The 26,650-nt window shown below is 38.9% G+C and overlaps 1 protein-coding gene and 1 long non-coding RNA gene across 2 annotated transcripts in view; one reads left to right on the top strand and one right to left on the bottom strand.

Annotated features, from left to right (window-relative positions):
* LOC134367660 (uncharacterized) overlaps positions 1 to 26,650 on the top strand; it is a 144,778-nt gene that overhangs the window by 101,315 nt on the left and 16,813 nt on the right. The window lies entirely within an intron of this gene.
* On the bottom strand, positions 13,523 to 15,573 carry LOC134367026 (serine/threonine-protein phosphatase 4 regulatory subunit 3B-like). Its single transcript, XM_063083671.1, is given in 3 exon segments — positions 13,523 to 14,208; positions 14,368 to 14,964; positions 14,967 to 15,573. Coding segments are annotated over 3 exon segments (1,890 nt in total).

Raw genomic sequence — 26,650 nt, 5'->3', positions numbered from 1 at the left:
ACCTTCTGAAGAGTCTACTGTAAGTGATATATTTCATTCTTCTAAATCTTTATGAACCTTTCAGTGTGAGGTTGTGTGTGTCATTATATGGTCTTGAACGTCAAGCAGTCAAGATTTCCACTTTAAAACCATTTGATAGCCATTATTTAAGGAAAGTGTAAAAGGTTTATAGTATTTCAAAGAAGGATATTTTAATGTGAAATTAGAATGCCAATTTTGAACCGTTTATACATATTTGTTTCACTTAGCATAATTTTCTCCAGACTCATCCATGTTGCTGAAAAGGGCAGAATTTCATTCTTTTTATGGCTGAGTAGTATTCCATTGTGTATATATACATTTTCCTTATCCAGTCACCCATGGTTAGACATTCAGATGGGTTCCGTAACCTGGCCATTGTAAACAGAGCTGGAATAAACATGGAGTGCAGGTATCCCTTTGACATGGTGATTTCCATTCTTTGGATATATACCCAAATGTTGGATTACTGGATCATATGGTAGATCCATCTGTAGTTGTTTAAGGAACCTCCATAGTGTTCTCCATAATAATTGTACTAAATTGCAGTCCCAGCAACAGTGCAGAAAGGTTCCCTTTTCTCCACATCCTTCCCAGCATTTGTTGTTTTCTGTAGTTTTGATAATAGCCAGTATATAATTTCCATTTCCCTGATGATTAGTGATGTTGAGCATTTGTCATATACCTGTTGGCCATTTGCATATCCTCCATTGAGAAATGTCTATTTGGCTCCTTTGCCCTTTTTTTAATTGGATTTTTTTTACCATAAAGTTGTTTGAGCTCCTTGTATATCCTGAATATTAATCCCTTGTTGGATGCATAATTTGCAAATATTTTCTCCCATTCTGTAGGCTGTCTGTTCACTCTGTTCATTGTTTCCTTTTCTGTACAGAAGCTCTTTAGTTTGATGCAGTCCCTTTGTTTATTTTTGTTGTTGTCTGTTCTTATGGGGTCTTATTCATAAAGTCTTTGCCCAGTCCTACATCCTGGAGGGTTCCCCTATGTTTTCTTCTAGCAGTTTTAATGTTTCAAGTGTCTTTAAGTCTTTAATCAATTTTGAGTTTTTGGGGGGCATATGGTGAGAGGTACAGATCCAGTTTCACTTTTCTACGTATGGTTATCCAGTTTCCCAGCACCATTTATCAAAGAGGTTCTGCTTTCCCCATTGCATCTTCTTGGTGCCCTTTTCATAGATCAGTTTGCTATAAATACATGGGTTGAGGCCCGTCGCTGCGGCCCGGATCGGGAAGTATCAACCAGGAACCGCGTTCCCCTTCGCCACTACCACCGCTAAACCCGGACCGCCTACTCAGGCCCGGGCCCAGCCGCCATGACGAACGTGTACTCCTTGGATGGGATTCTGGTGTTTGGTTTGCTCTTTGTTTGCACATGTGCCTACTTCAAGAAAGTACCTCGTCTCAAAACCTGGCTGCTATCAGAGAAGAAGGGAGTTTGGGGTGTGTTTTACAAAGCTGCTGTGATTGGAACCAGGCTGCATGCTGCTGTGGCAATCGCCTGTGTTGTAATGGCGTTTTACGTCCTGTTTATAAAATGAATTCCAAAGTATCCAACTCATCAACTGCCAATCAAGGGGATGGGGGTGAAGAACCTGTTGGGGGCCTGGACCCAGAATAGGAGAGTTCAGCTAAAATCATCAGAGTCCCCAGGATGACGCCACAGCATCTGACCCTGCCATATGTGGGGAAAACTCATGATCACAAACATTATTTATCCTTCAGGGGACTCCAGAAAGCCAACTTCCTTTGGTCTGTGTGTAAATCAGTCTTCAGCAGAGAGCATATAGTATTACAGATAAATTACACCCCTTGAAGAAAAGATCACATATGTCCTGCTTAAAAATCTCAGCTATTTTGTTCTTCAGCCCCTCATCAGGATGTTTTTCAAACTGAGGCTCATGTTTTTCAAACTGAAGGAAGGAAATAGGCTGTGTTCAGACATCTTGGGAGAGGAAATAATTTTCAAGACTTGACTTTTTTTCACTGTTCGGGATTTGGCAGATTGAGAATGAGGCAGGCTGCTGGTTGGCAAACAGGAGTTATGCAACGCCAAGAAATTGTTTGGCTATAGAAATTTATTTTTCATATACTCATCTGGAAAGATGCAAAAAGAGAACAGATAAAGTAGTTGTGCTGCATGCTGGTAGGTCAAGAGTTTTGCCAAGAGAATATGGACCTACATAAAACTTGGGAATTATCTATCTGTGAAGAGACCAGAAAGCAGTGGCTTAGACAAAAAATTTTCTGTTCGCTAGTATCCCCAAAAGGAGACTTCAGTCAAATGGTATATGAAGAATGAATCAACTGTTGCTATTTCCTAAAGACTTTTTATGTTCTCTGAATTACTTAGTGCTAAATACTCTTACTCGGTTTTAAATGCCACCACTAGGAGAAAAAGAAACTATTGAAGAAATAATTGTTTAATATATTTGCAGTTAGGGTAGAAGAAATAAATCTAGCGTATTAATTCATATACTAGTAAATTCATCTGGTATAAGAATTTATTGTGATGTTAGATGGAAGTTTTGTCATGTTATAATAGATACAAACTTATTCTTTGTTAAATCTGGGTTGTTACAGCAATTTTTAGTTGATTTTTTTTGGCTAACTCTTCAATTTTTTTCATATTGCAGTAGTACTATTTAGTTATCTCTGGAAATTTTATTTATTATAAGAACACGAGAAATTTAAATGAGATAAGCTGCTGATACTCATCAGCATGTTTGTATGTTTCATAGAATCCACAAACAAAATGAGGGTGTTCTCTGAAGTGAAGGAAAACAGCTTTGCAATTGAGATTGAAGAGCTTTTCCATGGAGTACGGCAACTCCTGAGCAAATCAGTTTAGATGACTCAACATTTGAAGGGAAGATTTTTCCATTCTCTCCTCATATGATCTTCTAAAGTATAAGCTGTTAGATTTGTGAAGCCTATAACTTCTCTTTTTTAAAAAAAAAGAATAGGTCTGAAATTAGATTATTATAATAAACAAGCATAGAAATAGGACTTCCAGTTGAGTTGTCCACAACAGTAAAATTTACCTGTGGACAAGTTAGCTGTAGTTGACTCCCATTTCATAATAAATTGTCTTTTGTCTGCTTACTCCAAAAGAATGAAAGTTGCTGAAATTTAGATTATGAAATACGCAGTTTAGTGTTTTGAGGGTTTCTAGAAGTATAGAAAATCACCAACTAAACACTACATATCTAATCATCTCAGAGTTGTGGCTGTTATCTCTTCAGGAATTGGTCCACAGGGTACATTTCAATGATTGATATGTTTCCCATTGTCATTTCTGAGCATCATCTTTTGCATGAGAGAAAGGAAATTAGTTGAACAGGAAGGACAGTTACACCTTGTAGGTGTGATTTTGGAACCTGATGGCTAAAGGGAATGTCACTCTCTGGAAACAGGTTCAGCGTGTTTTGCACTTGTTATTTTGTAGCTTTAATGATTCATGTTTTCTAATAGGGCTAATGTCTCTAAGCTTGGTGCTTAGAGCTGCTTCATATTTTAAACTAGTTCCATTCCACAGTTCCAGTTCAAACCAATTTTCACAGACTCCTGGGTGGGTAATTTTGACATAAACTCTTGAGTAGATATATTTTGATGTTTTCATACCAGAATGTACCAAAAAGTGCACAAGTGAAGGTAATTTACAGCAAGAAACAAATATACAGCTTATTTCATTTATAGACTTTATGTAAGTAGATAAGTAGAAACTTGTTTAACTCGTTACTTTGGTTGATATGTCATATTTTTGACTAAAAATTATAAGAGGTTATTCCTCTGGGAATATTGTCTCATATTCAAACTGACATCACCATAAACCCTGTATGCCAGGTGGAACGAAGTCAGTTCCTTTTTATAGTTGAAGTACAATTTTTTATTCACCATTGTCTGCACAAATCCTTGAAAATAAAATTTCTTTCCATATAAAAAAATAAATAAATAAATACATGGGTTGATTTCTGGATTCTCTATTCTGTTCTGTTGGCCTTCATGTCTGTTTTTGTGCCAGTAGTACCATGCTGTTTTGGTTACTGTAGCTTTGTAATATCGTTTAAAGTCAGGGATAATAGCGGTAATAATCTTGTATCTTTAAACAACGTACCCATCTTCTTCGAATAACAAATCGTTTAGTGTGATGAACCTCTGGCGACGAATTTCAAAAGTGCTGTCTTAGTCCAGCTTGATTCTGTCTCGGGGGGACACCTATGGGGAGAATCAGCACCATCCACCCTCCCCCACCACTCTTTTCAATCTCTCTCTCTTTTCTCTTATTTTCCTGACTATTGATGGTTTCTGACAATTCCAGAAGGGATTTACTGTGTGTGCTTATCAGCCAGCAATCTCTGGGGTTGGCAGCTGTTGAAAGATAGCTTGTTCTCCCATAGGGCTATTTTAAGGATTTCTGAGAATTTCGTCCACATGATGTGTGTAATGGCTCTCACATTCCTTGGTGTCTGGTAGGTTAGTCAGCAGACTTTCAAGACTGAAGCCCCATCTCTCTTTCAGGGAGCTATTTTGGCCAAGTTACTGTCAAGTGGCTTCAAGCTATTTTCTATTTCTCTGCTCCCATATTAACATACCAATTTGTGCAAAACACACTCATAGCCTTGCTCATTCTGTGGGTGGAAGTGCAGTTTGTTCCTAAAATGACCCTGTTTATCTCTGGATAATTCCAAGGCCTCTTAAGAAGTCTCGGGTAAGAGTCAAACACCAGAACACTGGGTCCCCCAAACTTCAAGCAACACAAAATCAGAAAATTCAAAATCTCAAGATGGTTTTTTTACATAAAGTTCCTCTCACTAGGCTAGTAATGAAAAGCACCACTGGCCACCCCCTGGCCCCTTCCAAGAGGTAAGTGTGATTGTGAGATAAGAGGAAGTACCAGAGCACTACGGAAAACATCTCCAAAAAATACTCTCTTGACCTCACTTCAATTTAAACCCCATTCACAGTCTCAGGTGTGGGCTAAAGGGCAGGCAACATTTCTCTATACGACTTCTTTATACGAACTGCCGAAGTGGACTAGGGCCTTACTTTAACAACAACTATTTTGTTCTGTTTTCCAACTTTGGGACCTTTGCTGAAGCAGAGAAAAAAAATCTCATTTTCAAATTATTTTACATGTATGTATACTATACTATGCTGTACTACAATGTGTAATTTTCATCACTCGGTGATGGACACTTAGGTTGTTTCCAGACTTTGCTACTCTAAGCAACACTGCAATTAAATATCAAAGTATATTTCTCTCTTCACAATTTTTAAATATGTTAGTAGGAAAAATTCTAAAAAGATAATATATGAATCAAAGGTTAGTGTTTATTTCTATGCATACTTCGAAATTGCAGTGGAATGGAATAAAAGTACCCCCATTGCTTCCATCACCGTATTTAATCAACATTATAACCATCTACCTATGAGATCATTGCAGAATAACAAGTCATTTTTACTCTAATTTATATATTTAATTTTTCCAGAGTGTATATGTATTAGTTTACTGTATGCACAGACTGGGTGGCTTCTAACAACGAAATATTCTTTCACAGTTCTAGAGACCAAAAGTCCAAAAGTCACTATCACTGGGTGGAAATCAGGATGTCAGCAGTACACCAGAGGCTCCAGGGGAGAATCTGCTTCTTGCTTCTTCCAGCTTCTGATGGCTGCCAACATTCTTTGGGTTGTGGCCACACTCTAATCTTCAAGGCAGGACTTCAAATCTTTCTCTATCTTCAGTCTTCATATTGTCTTCTTCTTTATGTGTATTTCAAATCTCCCTCTGCCTTCCTTTTATCAGGATACATGTGGTTTCATTTAGGGCCAACGAGTATAATGTAGAGTAATATCCTCATCTTAAAGGCATCACTAAATCACACCTACAAAGACTTGGCCATTTCAGGTTATATTCACCAGTTACATGGATTTGGAGATGTTTATCACTTGGAGCACTATCTTTTTCAGCCTGGCACAGAGCCAGACTGCTTCGTTAAGACTGGGAGTTAAGGGCTGAACCCCGTGGCTCACTCGGGAGAGTGCGGCGCTGGGAGCACAGCGGTGCTGGTAGCACTGAGGCCGCGGGTTCGGATCCTATATAGGGATGGCCGGTGCGCTCACTAGCTGAGCGCGGTGCAGGTGAAACCCAGCCAAGGGTTATGATCCATTTACCGGTCATAAAAAAGAAAGAAAAAAAAAGACTAGGAGTTAAATTTCCTATTAGAAATTTAGAATACTTCTCAAGGAAGGTGAGAGATAATGGATAAGACAAAAAGCAAAAATCTACTAATGTTACATAACAACATATATACATTTTATGTAAATACTCACATAGCTATAATGTGAAGTTGATATAAGTATACCATTTATAGAAATCCATGGGACACCAAATTCATGTACATCAGACTGATAAAGATGGGATCCTGAGCAATATGTAGGCTTGACAGATTTTAGATTACACATGATGGTAAAAGGAGATTTAAATCTTATGAGTAGGTACTTTTTAAAAAAATTTTATTTTGTCGATATACATTGTGGTTGATTATTGTTGCCCCTTACCAAAACCACCCTCCCTCCTCCCTCTCCTCCCTCCCCGCCAACAATGTCCTTTCTGTTTGCTTGTCGTGTCAACTTCGAGTAATTGTAGAAGGTATTTTTTACAAGAATAATATATTCGTGTTTGAAGTGTCACTTTATAAATTACAAAGGAAGACAGAAAAAAAAAAAAAGAGAGAAAAATCTGCCAGTCCTCTTACATTTGAGTAAAATACCTTATAAAAGAAAAAAATGAGTTTGCTGTAAATTATTGCTTACAGTCTAATTTCAGGGAATCAACATGTGGTTACATCTCTGAGTACTGAGATATAATATTTGATTTGAGAAATAATAATGAACTGCATTAGTTGTTAGGTATAAAAGACAAACTGTTATAATGTGAGATTAACTAAGTATATACTAATCATCAACATCTCTGTCGTATTTAAAAATTTATCTAGATTATTATTTATAGCATCAGAATCATTTTATAGGTAAGTAACCTGAGACTCAGAGAGGTTAAACGAGTGATCTGAATGAAGCCCAATTGGTAGAAAGTACTTCAATGATGACAAAATCCCAACCATACTAAATCCATATCTAGTACAAAAAACTTTTCACCCATGTCTAATATATTAGTAAAGATATGCAAAACAATCATACATAATCCAATTATAAAAAATGTATTTATCAGGCCGGCCCCGTGGCTCACTCGGGAGAGTACAGCACTGGTAGCACTGAGGCTGCGGGTTCAGATCCTATGTAGGGGTGGCCGGTGCGCTCACTGGCTGAGCGTGGTGCAGAAGACACCGAGCCTGGGATTACAATCCCCTTACCAGTGGAAAAAAAAAAAAAATATATATATATATATATATATAACAAGGAAATGTTATTTTCTAAATATAAATGTTATTTTCTAAACTGTAACATAGTGTAACTTTCCTCATAATATATAATCTATTATGCATTTAAAACATCTTAGTATTTAGGATCAGTAAAAATTATACAGAATTTTATAACATTTAAAGAGAAATCCATAAATCTGAAAAAAAACCTGCGAATAGCTTTCCTAAAACAGCACATCTTGTATTAGTCGTGAATTAAATGTACCATTCTTTGATATTTCACAATGTTTGGAAATATGCTAAAATACAGTACACTCTCCACTGTCAAGTGTGATAGACTAACGCACGCTTCGGATTTTGTGGAGTATCTCTGAAAATGTGTACAGCAGAAACATTCCTGTGTTATTGGGTGGCTAAACAGGCTCCTCAGCCCATTCATACGAGTTTGTCTTTCTTGTCCAGAGTGTTGCCTTAGCAAAGGTCCAACAGAAGTAGTTTTCCACAGTTTTCTCTAAATAGTGCCCACATAACTTCTCAATTTTTGCATTGCAGTGGGGCAGGAAATTATATCTCTGAAATTCGGTTTGCTTCTGATTCCAAAAGTTTGGAAACCAAAAACCTGGGCCAGTAAAAACAGTTAAATGTGTCAGATATGTTAAAACAGCAATCACATGCAATACTCGAAAGGACTGATGGATATAAAATAATTTCCTTAATTATAAAAGGGAAGGATATACTGACGGATTAAATTTAGCCTGTGTAAAATGAAGTATGCATGTTACAATTTACAGGTAACTAACCAGATCAGAATAGAAAGAATAACTTCCAAAAGAGTAGAGAGGAAAAGGGAAACAAACACTCAAACAAACCAACGGAAAGCTGGAAAGGAACACGAGTGCCCGGGGCACTCAGTTCATGGACTCAGACGTGCAAGTTATTTAATTCCGAGTTTTATAAAGTTGGACATAAATTCTGTTTCAAGCCACCATTGTTTAGTGGATCTGAAGCTTACTCACAGTAACTTACGTTTTCTTTCCCAACGTTTTTCTTAAATTATCACTAAATTCCAGTATGGGGGCACATTGTTACTACTGAAGTATCCCACCATACATATAAAGTCCTGTGCTTAGCACGAAGCTTGGCACACGGTATAAGTTAGCTGTTTTACCTCTCTTCGTTTCAAAGGTAACAGTGAGAATTTTACTAGCTACCTCTTTAGCAACTACGGTGGTGAGTGTGATGACAATAGTCTGCAGAGTACTGTCATTTTTGGGGGGAGAATTCAACTTAACATGACCTTTGGAAGCATGGGCAAAGTAGACAGAAAGACACTGTTACTGTGTATGTGCTTAGATTGTTCATAGACCTTATATATTGTTTCCATATTTCTATATGAGTGTTAATAAATATACACAGCAGCTGCATTTAATCGTTTTAATACTTAACGTATTTTCACTATAGATTTTGAGACACATTATATGTTGGGGAAAGAACTCAGTTTATGGAGTCAGACGAACTTATACCTAAATACAGGCTCACTAATAGTAGTTCTGTGCCTCTGTTTCTTATAAAAAATAGAGTGATGTACTGTGTTGGTCCAAGTTTTCCAGGAAGCAGTCAGCATGTGAAGATTTAGTGTGCAGGGGTTTTCTTAGGGGAAATGCCAATGAGAGACAATGGAGAGTGAGCAGCAGGAGGTGAGAAGAGCCACCAGGTACACCTGAGTCCAAGTGCCGAAGAGAGGGAATAAAGCTATGATGGAAACATCCACGCTTAACGTGCAGTCGAAAGAAAGTTCAGGAAGACCTTCAGAAAGCCCTTAAGCGAAAGTCTGCAGTCACGGGAGGCCCTCATCTCCCAGGCATGAGCCTGACTTAGCACCCCTGCAATGCTAATCCCTGTCTGGGAGCCTCCCTTCGGAAGCACAGCCTGGGAGGAAACACGGCAATGATTTCAGAGCACAGTGGTTGGGGCCGTGTCCCCATCCTGCACGTTTCCACTCCTCTCTTCTTCTCCTGTAAAAGGCACTCTGTCTTCCCGCCTTTTCTCCCGCGCTCCGCCTTCCGCGTCTGCACCGCCTCCTGCACGTCACCCTGGTCCCCTCGTCCCCCTCACGTCCTCAGAGCCACTGTTGGAGCCACTCTCGGGGTGTCTGTCCGTCCTGGTCCCCCTCGTCCCCCTCCTGTCCTCAGAGCCTCTGTCGGAGCCACTCTCGTGGTGTCTGTCCATCCTAATCCCCCTCGTTCCCCTCCCCGCCACCCCCAGGACCACCTGGCCTGTTATTTCAATTGCTTTAGGGGAAGGACCTGTGGTCTGTTATTAGGGACACGTTCTAGGTGACGGCTCTGCCTGCTGGGGTGAGGCATGGAGGGAAGAAGGCTGAGTGACTCTTGTCACCTCTACAAACCTTCCATTCGCTTCCCACGTCCCCTCCGACTCCCCTAATTTCCGTTTCACTCTTCACTCCTGTCACCTCTCATTCCTTGTTCAACATGCCACACACAACGCTACCAAGTGTCCTCACTGCCACATGAGGGTCATTTTTCTTTTTTCTTTTCTTTATTTCAGCTGCACCTCAGCAGGGCCCATCGCATACACATAGACGTCTTGGCCAACCAGAACTGAACTCATTAATTCTTGATCTATTATGTTGCTGTCAATCTGATCCAGAATATAAGATTATGAATTTTTAGGCATAATTTGTGATGTAAGTGCTTATAGCTGGCTTTGTCCCCCATCTACTTAGGAATGATTATACGGCTGCTGTTGTTGAAAATGAGTTTGAAAATCTATTTCTTGAGTATTTACTATGTTCTGTGTGATTTATACATAGTTTCTAATTTTAAGACAAGATAGAGAAACTGCCCAGAGAAGAAACAAGTGGACTAAGGTCATGGAATTGGTAAGCATCCGAGCCTGCATTATCATCAAAGGCCATCTCAATACGAAGCTTTTGCTTTATCTGTTATGTCACCCTCCCTTTCTGGTGGGTTTAGAAAGTCACCAAGACATACAAACTACCGGAAGTTGTATGTTTAAAGCCCAGACCTTGATGAGTCCAGGGCACCTCTCCAAAATGCCTGCCCGGAGTTTATAGTACATACAGTGCCATGTCGAACTGCTTCTTTTCATATCATTAATGACCTACTTAAGGGTCCTTTCGAAATTACTTCTAAAAAACTTAACTAGGAAATTACACGTTCTTGACATGGTTCTCTTCTCACACACCACAGCTAGACACACGGAACATTCTGATCAATGTTTCACTCAGTGTGTACACAGTAAGGATTGCTCTTCTGTGTTTCGTTGCCCACTTGGATGTTCTCTGCATAGTAGGTTCTGCCATCTGATGGGGAATTTGCCTTTGCACCATTTTGCTTGTCACACTGGTTCCACTAACATTAGGTAGCTGAGACTAGAAAAGGGCTCACAGAACTTACTCAGCTCAATAGAACGCCTGTCCTGTTTTTCTTTTGTACATTTTATTTATTTATTTATGTATTTATTTTTGCTTCCCATTCTTCTAAACCCTCTTTCATCTTTCCTTACAAATTCACTGGGAAAAATACAGCAAGAAATGCCAGTATTCTTTTTTTCTTTTAATCCTATTGTCCTCTTTTTTTTTTTTTTTTTTCTTTTCATGGCAGATTAAAACTAGCTGATAGGAAGAGAATAAACAGAAATAATGTCAAAACAGAGATTTTCTTCTCTGTCCAGTCGTGAATAGCTGCTCTGCTAGGGACCTTCGGCTACACCCACCACAATAAAGACTTAAACATATTTTTTCAAAGCACAACTCTGTGTACATGTGTACTATAGAAAATCACCCCCATGACAGTCTAGCCAGAAGGAAATCATGAAATTCCTTTCTAACAAACTATCTTTTTTGACATACAATCACAATGTGAATAATCCCGTTACAACATTTGATTTAACTAGGATGGCTTAAGAAGTGTAAAAACGCAGTTTCCCTACTGTGTTGTGTCCTCTGCAGTGTGTAATTATATCTCCTGAGGTCATGTCCACACTTTAGTAGATGCTATATCTGATGAAATTATTGCTTGTTGTTCTTAGGAATATAGTCTCTTTGTAGCTTCTCCACTAGGCTCTTAGTTTTGCATAAGCTGTGTCTCCTGTTGGCACAATAGGAAATTTAATATAGTCTCTTTTATTTTTGGAATTACAGGTAACATTTTAACTCCCAAATTTTATAGTTCAGCACGAATATCACCAAATGGTACAAAAATGTACAGTGGTACTTTTAATATACAAAATAAATATCTGTTTTATGGAAAACTATACTTTAATCTACATAGACAGCACAAATTAACATTAACTCTGAAATCTTCAAAACACGAGAAACTGCTTTTCAGTTGAAGAAATTCCAGGAAAAATAGAATAAGTTAACTTGTTCCTCTAGAAATAAATCCTGTTAACTCTTTGCTAGATCTGTTTTTTAGAGATTCAACTGCATAAACTCTTTAATAAAGTATTTTTTTATAGTATACTTTTACTTGTTTACAGAAAAGAACTTCACGTGCAGTATGCTGACTTTGACACTTAAGTAACTTTTTCTTGGCCCAAAATGGCTTCTACATATGAAATGCCTTTTTATTCAGCACGGGTTTTTTTATTTTTTCTGTATGTTCGTCTTTATAAATTACACTTTAAATCTTACCTCTGCCCTAGAAAGAAGGATAAATTTCATTAATGAATCAGGAAATGACTTAAAAATATCTTTTCAATCTAGACAGTTAAAAGTACTCAGTTCTACTCACCCCCAAAGTCCTGGAGAAAAACCCTGTGGGAATAATACCAAACTGTTCCTTGCCATCTATTGTCTAAGAAAAAAACTAGATCAACCACTGCACATTTTGAACCCAGCTTGCCTTTTTTATTCAGGGAAATATACTCTGTGTAGATATACCACATTTTCTGTTTCCACTCATCCGATGAAGGACATTTGGGCTGGATCCAACTCTTGGCTATTGTAAAGAGTGCTGCGATGAACATTGGGGAGCAGGTATACCTTTGACTTGATGATTTCCATCCCTCTGGGTATATTCCCAGCAGTGGGATAGCTGGGTCATATTGTACATCTATCTGCAATTGTTTGAGGAACCTCCATACCATTTTCCATAGAGGCTGCACCATTTTGCGGTCCCAGCAACAAAGTAGGACAGTTCCTTTTTCTCCGCAACCTCTCCAGCATTTATCTACACAATGGAATACTACCCAGCTATAAAAAAGAATGAAATACTGCCATTTGCAATGACATGGATGGACTTAGAGAGAATTATATTAAGTGAAACACGTCAGGCACAGAAAGAGAAATACCACATGTTCTCACTTATTGGTGGGAGCTAAAAATAAACAAATAAATTCACACACACACACGCGTGCGCACAAAAAAATAAACCGGGGGGGGGGGGGGGGGGGGGGGAGAAGACACAACAATTACAATTCCTTGAATTTGACATGACAAGCATACAGAAAGGACATTGTTGGGTGGGAAGAGGTAGGAGGGAGGGAAGTTTTGGTAATGGGCCACAATAATCAACCACATTGTATATTGACAAAATAAAATTTAAAAAAAAAAAGAAATATATTCTGGAAGTTCCTTCCCTCTACCCATCAGGCTGAATTTTTGTTAAATATTTGCACAAAGATCTGGACAGCATAACTTTATTTTTTACTCTAGTTAACTTTGTTTTCCATATAAACATAAACATTCATTTCAGAAAGGCAACTGAAGGGAAGAACACCATGGCTAGAACCATTGTGCAAGTAGACTTTGCAAGAACTGTCGCAGTTGTTTCTAATATAAACCCCTGAAACTACACTACATTAATATTACTTTATCAGCCTGTGTCTTCCCCCAAACTAAGACTTTCTTGCTAACAAGTTATCAAGCAAGTCTGGTTACTTTTTTTTTTTTTTAAGATTATGAAAAATCTTGTTTTTTACAGAATTGAACCCTCTTAAACTCATCATATATGCTATTGTATATCTCACACAAGAAAGCTTTTGGAATCAGACTTTTCAGCTCATTGAAATTTGTAGAATTTTAGTTGAAGCACATGTTGAGGGTCTTCCATAAAGATTTTATTTGCTGAGATAAGGTCTTTCCCTGGGGGATGTTTCTTCTTCTTTATTTTCTTCTTCATCGTCATCATCTGGATAATCCACTAAACGAACTACGCTGCTACCGTTTGGGCTCCTTGTTCCATTAGCAGCAGCAGCAGAAGGAGAAGAACAAAATTTTAAGTCACCAGGTGATGCTCTTTTGGGAAGGCCTACCTCGTTCCAATCTTCTTTTGGTCTTTTTGTCTCCATGAATTGATCATAAGAATCTGGAAAGTTATTTTCCAATGATGGCATGACTGCTACTCCCATATCTTCTTTAAAACACATTTCTTCCTTTACCTCCGAGACTTTGGCACCTCCTTGAGGTATGTTACCATATGGGATGGAACGCAAATAATTCTGTATTCGACTTTCCCTGTCCTTCTGATCGTCACATTTAATCTTCAATCCTTTGAATGTCTGGACATATTCAATCGATTCAAGTGCCTTATAAAACTTTTCGACTATATGTGCAACAAGAGACGGGATATTTTCCACTCTTATGTATTCAAACAGCTCAATAATAGCTGAATTCAACATATTGTACCTGGTTCCATTATGCAGAAAAGCATTTACAACTGGGTCAAACAGATTTCCCCTGATGATGTAACTATTATAAAGTTCATCTTTAAGGCCAATCATCCTTCTCATAAAGCGAACAGCACACAAGACCAGGAAAGTGTGCTTTGAATTCATCAAAATCAAGACCCTTCTTAGCAAATCATTGCTCAAAATAGAGCTTTTTATGTAATGTGTGTGTTGTTGTAAGCAAAATGTGAGTAGGTCTAAAATTATAGCAAGCAGCTGTGCTGTTTGATAATTATTGGGGCAATTGTTGCTTTCGGTGGATATATTACCTCCTTCACGTTTGTCTTCTGAAGTGGTGGCCAAAAGTGGTGCTATGAAGTTATGCAGACAATGTTTATAGAAGAAACTTAGAAAATCGCATCTTACGTTTTTATTGGATACTGACAGCATGTTGTGCAGATCAAGCAAAGTGCGCAGATGTTCCATCACGTGCAGAGCACCTCCCAGCTCAGGATCAGTATCACAGGTCATTTGTTTAATCACTACATTCATTAAAAGGTCATCACCTTCAGTCTTCTCTGCTTCCTCCATTACAAGTTCTCGGATCTTCGATGGACTGTACTCAACTAGATAAGTAAATATATCTGTAGCAGCCGATCTTATTAGCACATCATCAGCACTCATTACGATTTTAAGAGCAGGAAGAATTTCCAATTGTGTCAACTTTTGGAATAGCTTATACTTGCTTTGAGGCCGAAATGTCTTAGAAAATGCACAGAAGTCCTTGAAAAATAGCACCAATTCACGCCATTTGTCATCATCTAGAGTCTTATCCGTTAACTGTGCCAAAACTTCAGACAAACACTTGCGATCTCGCTGCAGCATGCTGGCTTCTCAACCTTCTTGAGGAAAATAAAATGTTTAAGAGTAGAAAGATTATCTGCAGATGTGGGTGGTTGAGGCACCAGAACGTCATATATGTACTGCACTCTGTACATCTGACGTATTTTTTGCCTAAGTTCAGAGTCTGTTATTGGTATAAATTCCTGGAACTTGGCAGTTTGGCTCAAGAATTCCCTATGCCGTCTTGGCTGAGCCAAAGCAGGATCGTATTCAAGGCATCCCATCACATCCATGATACACTCATCAGAAAGCATGATCTTAAACAGAGGTTTGCTGTCGAAGGAGAACAGGCCTTTAATAATTGCATGGAAACGGTGTAAGCCTTCGGTGTTGTCTAGATTTTCACAAGTGCGGAACAGCTGCAGGAGTTTTTGAATATAATCCTCACTTTCCAGGACCAGAGCCAGCCTTTCCTTGCCAGTAGGTGAGGGGAGAACCGAGGTAACCAAAGCAGCGATTTGTTCAAGCCCATCGAGTTCACAGTTAGGCAGCTGGACCAGCTCAGTGGAAGCCCAGGACACGTCCCCGGGACCTACTTGGTCCCAGCGCTGGTCTTCATCCCGAACACAGACTCTGACGTGGCGCCGTCTGCTCGCCATGTCCACCTCCGGCCTCACCGCACCAGACCCGGGGTTGGCTCCAGCCGCCACTTTGCGTATCCTGGCAACGGTAGCTGCGGCGACTAGGACAGCTACGGTGGCCGAGGTGGCAGTTCGGGCCGGCAGTGGTCACAGGGGCAGCAGCGGCTCCTGGGGGGCCACAGGTCAGCAGGGTTCCCGGCGGCCCTGCTGTCTTCCACTGTCCCCACTTCAATCTCCCCAACCTCCATCCCTGCCTTCTGCCCTCCCTTACCTACGATCTCCTAAAAAGGGAGCCTCTGGGCCTGCTCTCGGCTGTCTGAAATAGCCTCGACCCCGAAGGAATCTTGTGATCCCCACAGGATTCTGCCCCAAGAATGTGCTTATGTGACAGTAACTATACTTGCCACAGGGAGCTGCTGCTAAATGCACGCATGGAAGCTTCGAAGTTAGAGGATGTTCTTGCATAAAGGATTGTTGTCCCTCGGAAACATTTTTACTCATCTCGTGTGTGGGGATGGAGACTTAGGACCTTTGACAAAAGGGAAGCTTTATCACCTATGTCCTGACCAAGTCCACATCTGACGTTCTACGACAAGAAAAGGCTGGACCAAATAAGAAGCAGGAGCAAGTGACCTGTAGACCATTAGCAAGAATCAGAGGAATAGGCTTGGGTCTCCTCCATAAGACTTGGCCTAAGCCTGGATCCCTCTCTTAATCCATCTTTGAGAGAAGATATTGTTCCAAGAGGGAATTGGGCAGCCCCTTTCCTCTGTTCACTTAGGCCTGAAGCTCTGTCTTCCAGCACACATTTTCTTACATTTTCCAATCCATAAGTTCGTTCCTTATTGTTAGGGAAGGACTGAGCCAAAGGGAAACTGTGAGTTGAAATTAGCCAAGAGTGGATACTGACAATTACAGATAAATTATTTTACTTCTTTTCTTAGTGATGATAATCACAATGACCACAACAAATAATAATAATTAGTGCTTATTATTATTATGAAGAAGGTAATAACATAATTGACCAAGTGTAATATTTAAGTGCTTACAGTGTTCAAGACACTGTGACAAGAATGTTATACATATTTTCTTACTTAATTTTGGTAATAATTCAGTGATACAGGAGTATAAAGAATCCTTTTTGAATCAGGAAATAGACTTAGGGAACTTAAGTAAACTGCCAAAGGTCACACAGCTAATAAATTGAGGGACTCTGATTTGAACACATGTCTTTCTGATTCCAAAATTGTTTTTCTCAGCTATTAAACTGTGATATCCCCTTCTTTTCTTGGCTTTCATCACACTTTATTTCACATTCCTTCCATCTATATAATTTGTAATAACATAAAATTATCAAGACAAGATGAAAGTCACGCACTTCCTCCTTTAGATGCACAACTGTGTATGGCCAACTGAAAAATAGAAGCTTGGATGTGGCAAGTCTGTTAAATATAATTTCAACAGTAACCAAGTTGATTTTTGATGTAGCTGCAACTCCTGCAGTGTTCTTTTAAAAAATATTTCTCCAAAACATTAACACTGTTATTGCAAGGGAAAATCTGTGAAGTGAGCCACACTAAGCACATTTGGACTTGAAGAGTCCTATTTGTAACAATCACTTCATTTTACATAGCATTGGAGGTATATGACAATTCTCAAGTAAAACACAGAAAAACTTCCACACACCTCTCTGGCAGTGTTGCCTCCAGAATATTCTAGCACAGAGAATGTTCCCTGGGACAGTATAGATGGGGCACATGGGAGTTGAATGTGAATTACAATCATTTTTTTTCTTTTATTTTTTTTTCTCTTTTCTGGTGGCTGGCTTGCATGGGATCTGAATTATTGACCCCAGTGTTACTAGCACCACACTCTATTGAGCGAGCTAACCAGCCAGCCCCCTTGTTTATTTGTTTGTTTATTTTATTTGGTTTTCTGTTAGACAGTCATTTCATGATAAAATCCAAATCAATGCCAGGATACTGCTGGTTTAGTAACATTTACAAATCATAAATAATATTTAAACATAAGAATTAATAAATGACTAACAGAAAAACTAATACATGTATTAGTGAAAAACAAATTTAAATGACAGGATGTGCAAATACACAGTAAGTATAATGACATGGATGCTAATGGCCCAATTTTTTTCTCTGCTGTGTTCATATTAAACTGTCTATTAGAATCAATTATAATACTGTCAATTCTGTGAATGTGCCCTCAGGTTGTATTCTTTGAGAGGCATTCAGCACAAATCTGTGTGTTCTCATAATTTTATCACTGAGAGTTTCCCTTAGGCCAGTTAAGGTCTCTTTATCTTAACTGGGTTCACAGAGTCTCTTTACAATCTAAAAGAGCCTCAAGTCTGTATTTCTTATTGCTATTTCTGCAGTAGTGTTTTTCAGTTCCTGTCTTATTTGGTTTGAAAAGCAGAGTAATGCCTTTTTTTGCCTCCTCTCTTATACCTACCAAAGATTATTATTTTGTTGTTTTTGCTGCTATTGTTTGACAGGGAGCAAAGTAATACCAGTAAGTAATTGCCATAGCCTAGGAGCTGTGTAAACCATTTTTTTGTATGCATTATTTACTTTTTCACTTAACCTTCATTCACTAATGGCATTAGGAAGATGTTATTACTGTCCTATTGGAGAGAAAAAACCTTGAAACTGCAAACTCAGTCAAGTATTTGGTTTAAACCCTCACAGTTAGTGATGACGCCAGTATTTGAACCCAGGCGTTTTATAGAGTAGTTCTGACTCCCCACTTTGCTGTTCCCAATATGTAATGCTCTTTCCCAGACTATGAACAAATGGTTACAGCAGATGTTTACAACAATGCGATTTTTATCCCAACGATCACTGTTATTTGATATTTCTCCATTTTGTTTTGTGAAGGAAAAACTTAAGAGCAGTTCAAAATCCAACCGGGTGGTATCAATCTTAAGACTCAGGAGGCTTCTTCCATATTGGACGTCTGCCTTCCTCACACTTCTTCCCCCAGAAGTTAGGGTAGTAAATGGTATAGTTTTGATGACTCTGCTCTGAAAAAAAATACTTTTACACAAGGGTTTTGCAATTCATCCACATCTTATGACTACTAAGAGCTTAATTTGTATACTTCCTGAGTTGTTTTAGAAGACATTAAAGAAGTGTGTCACATATTTCTGAAGTTTAGATATAGGTAACCCAAGCAACTATATACAGATAGAATATTTAGACGTCTAAATATTCTATTTGTAGGAAGAAAGAGCATTTCATAGTCGAAACACAAGGCAAGCAGTGTCAACTCCATCCTTCCTTTTGTTCTTCTAAACAATATGGGGTCATTCTTGACTTTTCTCTTTCTGACTCTTTATGTTTACTTTTCTCATATATGCTGTCTGTCTGACTTTCACAACGTATTCAAAATCGTACTGCTCCTCACCACTACCACCAGTGTCAAAGCACCATCATCTTTCATTTGGAAATTTCTAATATTCTCTTCCCCTGGCTTCTACCTTTTTGCCCTACTAGTACATTCTCAGCACAATAACGGGAGCGGGGACTTTTAAAACAGAAGTCATACCCTCCCACTTCTTTGCTCAAATGTGTTTCTACCCTACTTAGAATAAAAGCCAAAGTTCTACCTACGGTATATACAGCCTAACAAGATCTGGCCCCTTGAACTATGCAAGCTCTTCACCTGATAGTCTCTCTTTCCCATATTCTACGCCTGCCACACTAGCCACCTTGCTGTGTCTGAACTACATCAGGCACACTCTTGCTTCAGGGCCTTTGCACCTGCCCTTCTTTCCACCCAGAACACTCTACTTCTCAGAATTGTATCTATGTGGCACACCCTCACCTCCTTCAAAAATTTATTCAAATGTCCCCCCCCCCAGTGAGACTTTCCCTAACCACCTCTTGAAAATTGTAATGTCCTCCCATCCCACCCTACCCATCTCTTATATATATATATATATTTTTTTTTTCCTCCACAGAACTTAGTATCATCTGATCACTTTGTACTTCTCTTATTCTGTTTTTTAAACCAGACTATCAGCTGTATAAGGGCTGTGATTTTATTTTTTTATTGTTTTATTTTGCTCAGTTCTGTGTTTCTAGCACTTGCTGTAGGCATGGCTTATTGTATTTTCTCAACAATTATTTATGGTACAAATAAATAAATAAATACATACATACACACATACATAAATAAACCTTTTTTTCTAGGATAATTTCCAATAATCCATTTATTTATTTCTCACATAGTCATTGAGCAGTCCCTATGTAGAGGCCCTATACCAGGCACTGGGGACAAAACAGTGAATTTGAACTTTTATGTCCAGTCCTATTTTGGAATAGTTTGATGGTTGTATCAGGAGATATTTTTAATTTACAAGGTACACTTGGCATTTTCTCTGCTGCCCCAATTCCACCCTTTTGGATAGTTTACTTCTTATTGATAGTGACCAGGGAAAGAATATTCTCCTGTTTTCAGCTTTTAGTTGCATGAAAAGCTAGTGAATTGAATCAGATGGATGTTTTCCTCCATATTCTGTCAAATATTTCTTCCCTAACTTCGAGATTTCAGATGGAGATTGCGGCTTTTCCATCCACTCTCAAGTACTGAAAGAACCTTAATTCTAGTATTAAAATGTTCAGTCTCTTTCAAGCTTCTGTTTGAGTCATATCTTGTCCAAACAAAATTCATGGCCAAGACCAGAATGAAGGGATAAATAGTATGCTGCCCCTAGAGTGCGGGAACATAGCAAAGTTATGTAGCAAAGGACATGGGGAGAGGGAACGGTGAAGAATTGGATACATTGATGCAATCTTCTACAAACTTGGACAACAAGTATAACCCAGAACTTTTCTGGGCAAAGAGTGATGTATGGTTCCTGTATATATAGAGTATTAGCGTGTGTGAACACTTAAAACCTTTTATTCTCAGCTGAAAGCGTCATCCTGTTGTGTGTGCACTGCAGCAGTACTGGCCCTCATCTTCCCATAGTATCAGAAGTGAGACTCAGTCTTAAGTATTTTCTCGGATCTACAGGCAGTTTGTGTCAGCACTAGCACATTCTCAGTTGTGTGCTTGGCTTCTGTGGAAGCTCCATAATCTTCTGCTCACACCTCAGAAACATAGGAGAGGACTGAAAAGGAGAAAAATGTTGTCTTGGCCTCATGTAAATTTTACAATCTCACTTTCAGTGCCATCCTCTCCTCTTTCTACTGTTCAAATAGTTACTTCTACACTCATTTTGAATTTTGTCTTAAATTACATAATTCATAGATCTTCTCTTCTTCTTTGTCTGGATAGACCAGGCTACTTCCTTTTCCCACCTGGATCACTGGGAATAACATTAGCTGTCTTCTTACTAATTGTCCTATAATCATTTCGTATAAATAACAGCAAGGAGCCTAATTTGGAGTTAAAAACTGCTCAACTTTTACTTACAGATAGAAATAATCTCCATTTCTTCAGAATAACACAAAACATATTATGCCATAAAATATAAATTTTCATTTTATAGGTAGCAGTTGATTTCAACTTAATATTTAATTCCATTATCATTTAAAAGAGTGCCTTGAATATAATATATTTGATATTTTGTGAGAGAATTGGACTGAGTCAGACACACAAAAAAACGTTTTGATGATAAATAAGGAAAAATCCTAAACATCTTGCCTAGTATTGATTTTGGATGCATTGCTACGTGTGTGAAGATCTGGTTCATTCTTCCTGAAAAATAACCTTTTGTGTTTTGTTACGTCCAGGTGATCTGCTATCATTTTCTTGGGCAGGAGTGCTAGTATGGTGGTGTAGGAATGAATTTTTAAGTTATACACTAAAATCACTCAAAAAATATCACATTTTGGTTTATGGTTACTTAAAAGTGTATTTTAAGAGGCTTATCAGATTTATAGGCGATGCATAGAGTATCATGGTTTTTTGTACTGAATGTGTACTGCATAACTACATAACTACAAAAACTGTATTCCTACATCTTAGACGATTCTTAGGCGTTATATTTCCCATGAAACAGGACCCTATAAAGTGAATTTTGATAAAGATCTCAGGCCTTGAAAATGCCTACATTGGCTGGTTGGTTGATTATTGAGAGTAGGTGGAGTAGGGTAGTTCTTCTTTGTACACTAGATGCCATTAGCACCCAATCCCCCAGTTTTTACAACCAAAAGTATCTCCACACACTGCCCAACATCTCTCTTGGGTGGGTGGGCGGAAGCTAAATTACTCCAAGTTGAGAAATACTGCTATTAATAATTTTCAGTTCTTGTCATTTACTATGATTTAAAAATGTTAAAAACAGTTTTAAAAACTCAAATTTTACAGTTCTTATTTCATGTCTGATATAGTAAAACCAGCTTATTTGAACTTTTGTTGTCCAAGATTTCCATTAACCAGGATCTCTGCACATTTATAATAAAACAGTTTCATTTATTTTCAGGTCTTTCTGCAGGAAAATAATTAAAAAGTGAATTTGTTTTAGTAATGTGTAGTGAGTGCTTATAGTTTTATGTTGCTTTGGCATCCGTTTTTGAATATAAGTTTAACTTTTTATACCAGAAAAAAAGTTCAGTCACCCTTGACACAGTTTCCAGTTCTATGCCCTGCCTGGATGGCTTCAGCTGGTGGCCAGAGATAAAGACTAAGGGGCATGTCCTCTACCTAGCAGGCTGGGCTACCTGCTTTCCCACTGCTTCCTTTAAAGGGACCATTCAGACATCTGCCTGAAAACTTAGAGTGACCACCCCTCAGTCACAGCATGAGCTCTTGGAACTAGTGCCTTCTTGCTTCAAACCCAATAATTGAAACTCTCTGCAGAAAACCTGTTTGGCTATAAAAGTGTTGGCCCAAGGGTCCCCACTCAGCCCACCTGCACTCCCTCCCTGACCTCCCTGTATATGTGGCCTCCTCCAGGCATGCCTTGTACACCCCAGGTTCCATAAGTACTAAAAACTCTTAAAGTTTTATATTGTGGTTGTGTCATTGAAGCCCTGCAGCAATTTGACCCTTGACAGTGAGGCTGCCCTGCCCATGCACCAACCCTCCACCCCCAGGAGACTCATGTGTGGACCTCTGGTGTCTGCTGGGGACAGTAGCTACCAAATAAGTTAATAATGAAATTCAAGGAGTTGATTCAAAACACAACTCCCCTTCTGATGTCCTGCAGGTCTTTCCCTGCAGCAGGGAGAGCTTTCACACTTTCTACAAATCCACAGTCTAGCATTCTAGCAGGTCTCACCTCCTCACACTCATCTCCAACCCCTTTCTCCTCAGCTTACTGCTCATCTTGCTCACTGGCTCTCTTGCATATCTCGTTCCTGTCTCAGGCCTCTGTTCTTGCTGCTTCCACTGGCCAGAATTCCGTGCCACTATATTTTCACATATCTCCCCCCTCATCATCTTTCACATTTTGTCTCCAAAATCAGTCCCTGAAAAATACCTCTCTGCCCACAATCTGAGAGAGCAACCCCTTCTCTTCTCTAACATCACTTTATTTTAGCTTATCAATAGACCTTTCTCAATCTGAAGTCAACACATCATTTGCTTACTTTTATTGTCTTATTCTGCCCCGACCCCACCAGAGGCAAAGATGGATCCTGGACAGTCTTATTCTCTCCTGTATCGCGCTGCCTAGAAGACAATAGGTATTCAGCGAATATGCACGAGGGGACTGCTCGGCAGCCCGGGGACTCCGTGCCATCCGGAGGACAAGGGAAGCTCGGGCCCCTGTCCTTCCCACTGCTGGCCCCAGGCCCTTGGCTTGGGCACGAGGGCCTAGCAGCTGCCTCTGCTTTTGTAGCTGACAGTTAAAGGGAGAAAATGCGAGAATTTCAGCCTGGTCAGGAGAACTGCAGATAGCTATTGACAGAAGGGTGCTTGCTCTCATCACTGTGAGAACGACCATAACACAGAAAATCGAGTAACTGATTCACTGCCATAAGTAACGGCGACGCACGTTTCCTTCTTCTAGGACGGATGGTAATGTCACTTTCTGCAATTTAGCTCTTAAGGAAATGGCGAAAGCCCCCTAGGATTTGCGTTTTAGCCCTGATAGCGCTGAGTTGATGTGGACGCTCCTGTAATTTTCACCCATCATACATCCCTGTCCTCTCTGAACGCTAATGCCATTTCTGTCCTTTCATTTCTACTGGTATCTTGGAGTAAAATGAGGCCTTTTCCTCTAATAGTTGAAAACATCTAACTTCAAAACCAGTGTCCAAAGGCTGCTGGGTAATTGACTGTAGTGCTTAAGTTAGAAAGTCTGTTCACGTTGGTGTGACACAATCTCTTCCTGAAGTCATTTCCCTCAAAAGCACGTGCAGAAGGAAGCTGTCGAGCCCGTGGGAAAGCTGCAGTGCGGGGGAGACAAAGTAGAAGCCGGCAACGAATTCAGGATCGGGCAACAGACTTGGCTCAAATCTCAGACAGATGGCCCAATGATGACAACACTTAGTAGAGCTTAATGAGGAAGCACCAAAACGTTTCTGAGGTCAGAGGGGGCCAAGCGTTTTGGGATGTGGGGTGAGTGACCCAGGGGGTGCAGGGAATGAGACCCCTCACACTCTCCATTCACTCATGAGTTCTTTTTTTGGCTGATCCCTTATTTAAGGAATAATCCCCACGTATACGATTTTGAAAACACAGCGATACTCCTATGCTATAGTTTTCTTCTGAAGAGAGTTTTCACAATGATAGAAATGACTTTGCTAAGATATCTCTCAAGATAGCAATGGCATCAGAGTGGACAGTCTAAACCCACTGGGTATGGACTCTTACAAATGTATTTTTCTTTCCGATGTCTACAGAATTTCCCATGTCTTTTTTGTAATATAACCCAGAGTGTCATATCTCAGGTTTGTGGCTAAAGACCCTGTGACAAACTGCAACTTTCTCCTGGTGAGCTACAGGCAGTCATTAAGTGAGTCACTGCTAGATACGCCTTCTATGGTAAATCAACGTGTCGATTAAAAGCCATTCTCATAGACATGGAAGACGTTTTTTTCTTCTCCTTCTCATGCATCAAGAGGTAAAGGATTTCATTAGTTACTTGATATCAGAGTATCATTAGAGTCTATCAGTTCTGTTCAACCAGGTGAGTTTGCAAATGGACATTAGAGAATGTCTGGAGAGTTTTACGGTTGTCACTAACTTAGGGAGGGTGGTACTATAGGCATCTAGTAGGTAGAGGCCAGGCTTGCTGAACTGAACATCCCGCAGTGCCCTGGACAGACCTCCACAACAAACAATGATCCAGCCCCACATGCCAACAGTGCAGAAGTTGAGACCCTTTACTCAGCTTCCCCTAATGTTATTGTATATAATCACGATGTACTCATTAATCTCAGAAATTAACACTGGGTCAGTACTGTTATGTAAACCCCAGGCTTTATTCAGATCTCCCTAGTTTTTTTGCTAGTGTGCTTTCTCTGTTCCAAGATCCACTGCTCCTCGGTCTCCTCCACTCTGACTTTTTCTGCCTCGTTTGTTGTGACCTTGATGCTTTTGAAGAGGGCACATTAAGTATAGTAGAAGTTCTTCCTCCATCAACTTTTATCTTGTGTTTTCTCATGATTTAGACTAAGGATACACATTGTGGGAAAGGAATACCATACAGGTGACTGGTGTTTAGGATGTCTACAAACAGTGGTGCAAAGAATAACCATGCATATGTATCACAGTTTAGGTGTGCAATTTATGTGCAGGATAAATTCCTCAGCAAAGGTTATGTGCATTTGCGCTTTGATAGCTACTATAATGGTACCAATTTAGCATTTTACCTTCCTTCAATACTGTAATTGCTAGTGAATCAAAATACTTTTTAGCCTATTGTTTCATTGATTTATATCTTTATTCATGTGCCATTACCACTCACCAGCAATGCGTGAAGCTGCCCCTTCTTCACACTTGTACCCACACTGAGGTGATCAAATTTTGGGGTCTCTGCTAATTTGACAGGTGTATTTCTGTGTAGTAGTTTCATCTTGTTTCATCTCTTTTTATGAATTAGGTTGAAATTTTTTTCATGTTTATGAGCTTCTTGTTTCCTTAATTGTAAACAGTCTGTTAATACCATTTGCTGTTTTGATCATTTAAAAATTGACTTCTAGAAACTTTATATACATGAAGGCAATTAGCTCTTTCTCTGTTTGGTTCACTATCGTGTCCCAAACATCTAGAAGAATAGCTGGCACTCTCTAAATAATGGCTGAGTGAGTGGACACAATTGCAAAGGTTTTCTTAGTCATCTGTCTTTGGTTTATAGTGATCTTCATCATGCAGGATTAAAAAAAAATAATATGTAGTTTAATTTGGTAGTTGTTTTCTTGGTGGCTTCTGGGTTTTGATTTATAGTTAGAAAAGCTTCCTCCATGTGGAGATACAAAACAATCTTCCTATCCTTACCCAAGTACTTTTATGGCATTATTTTCTATTTATTTATTTATTTTTCTTTTCTTATCTTTCTTTTTTTTTTTTTTTTTGCTATTTAAAATTACTGTGTATAATTTATTTTTAAAAAAGAACAGCTGTTAAATTATGTGGCTCATAACCCAGGTACATCCAATTCAGTTGGAAGAAACCCAATTTTTCATGTAGAACCTCGAAAAGGCAATTGTATAAAATCAAACATATAAAGTGATTATAAACTTTGATCAATCAAATACGTATCTAAATACAATTTTAGACAAGATTTTTGATATATCTGGGCCCCAGATTTATGTTCTATAAAATGAGGTTGTCTTGAATTTTACATAAGCTATATGAAGTAGATAGCATAGTAATCAGTATAGAGGAGATAACTAATTGTTAGTTGAATGAATTCAAATACTAGATAAGTGAACTATTGAAGCAATTCATCCTTAATTACATCCACTTACATTTATTACCTCTAATTTTGGAATACTATTAGTACAATTTTAGCCCTCAATAATTCACTATTTAATGTATTATCTTTATCTCCTACCAAATCTGTACACTTTTCAAAACCAAACATTGTTTTTATTCCACTTACATGATATTTTTAAAAAATTTTTATTGAATCATAATTGGTTATACATATTTTGGGGGTTCAACAATCAATATTACT

This window comes from Cynocephalus volans, chromosome X (assembly GCF_027409185.1).
Source record: "Cynocephalus volans isolate mCynVol1 chromosome X, mCynVol1.pri, whole genome shotgun sequence".
NCBI lineage: Eukaryota > Metazoa > Chordata > Mammalia > Dermoptera > Cynocephalidae > Cynocephalus > Cynocephalus volans.
Note: the sequence above shows the minus strand (reverse complement) of the source record. Positions and strands in the feature narration are given on the sequence as shown.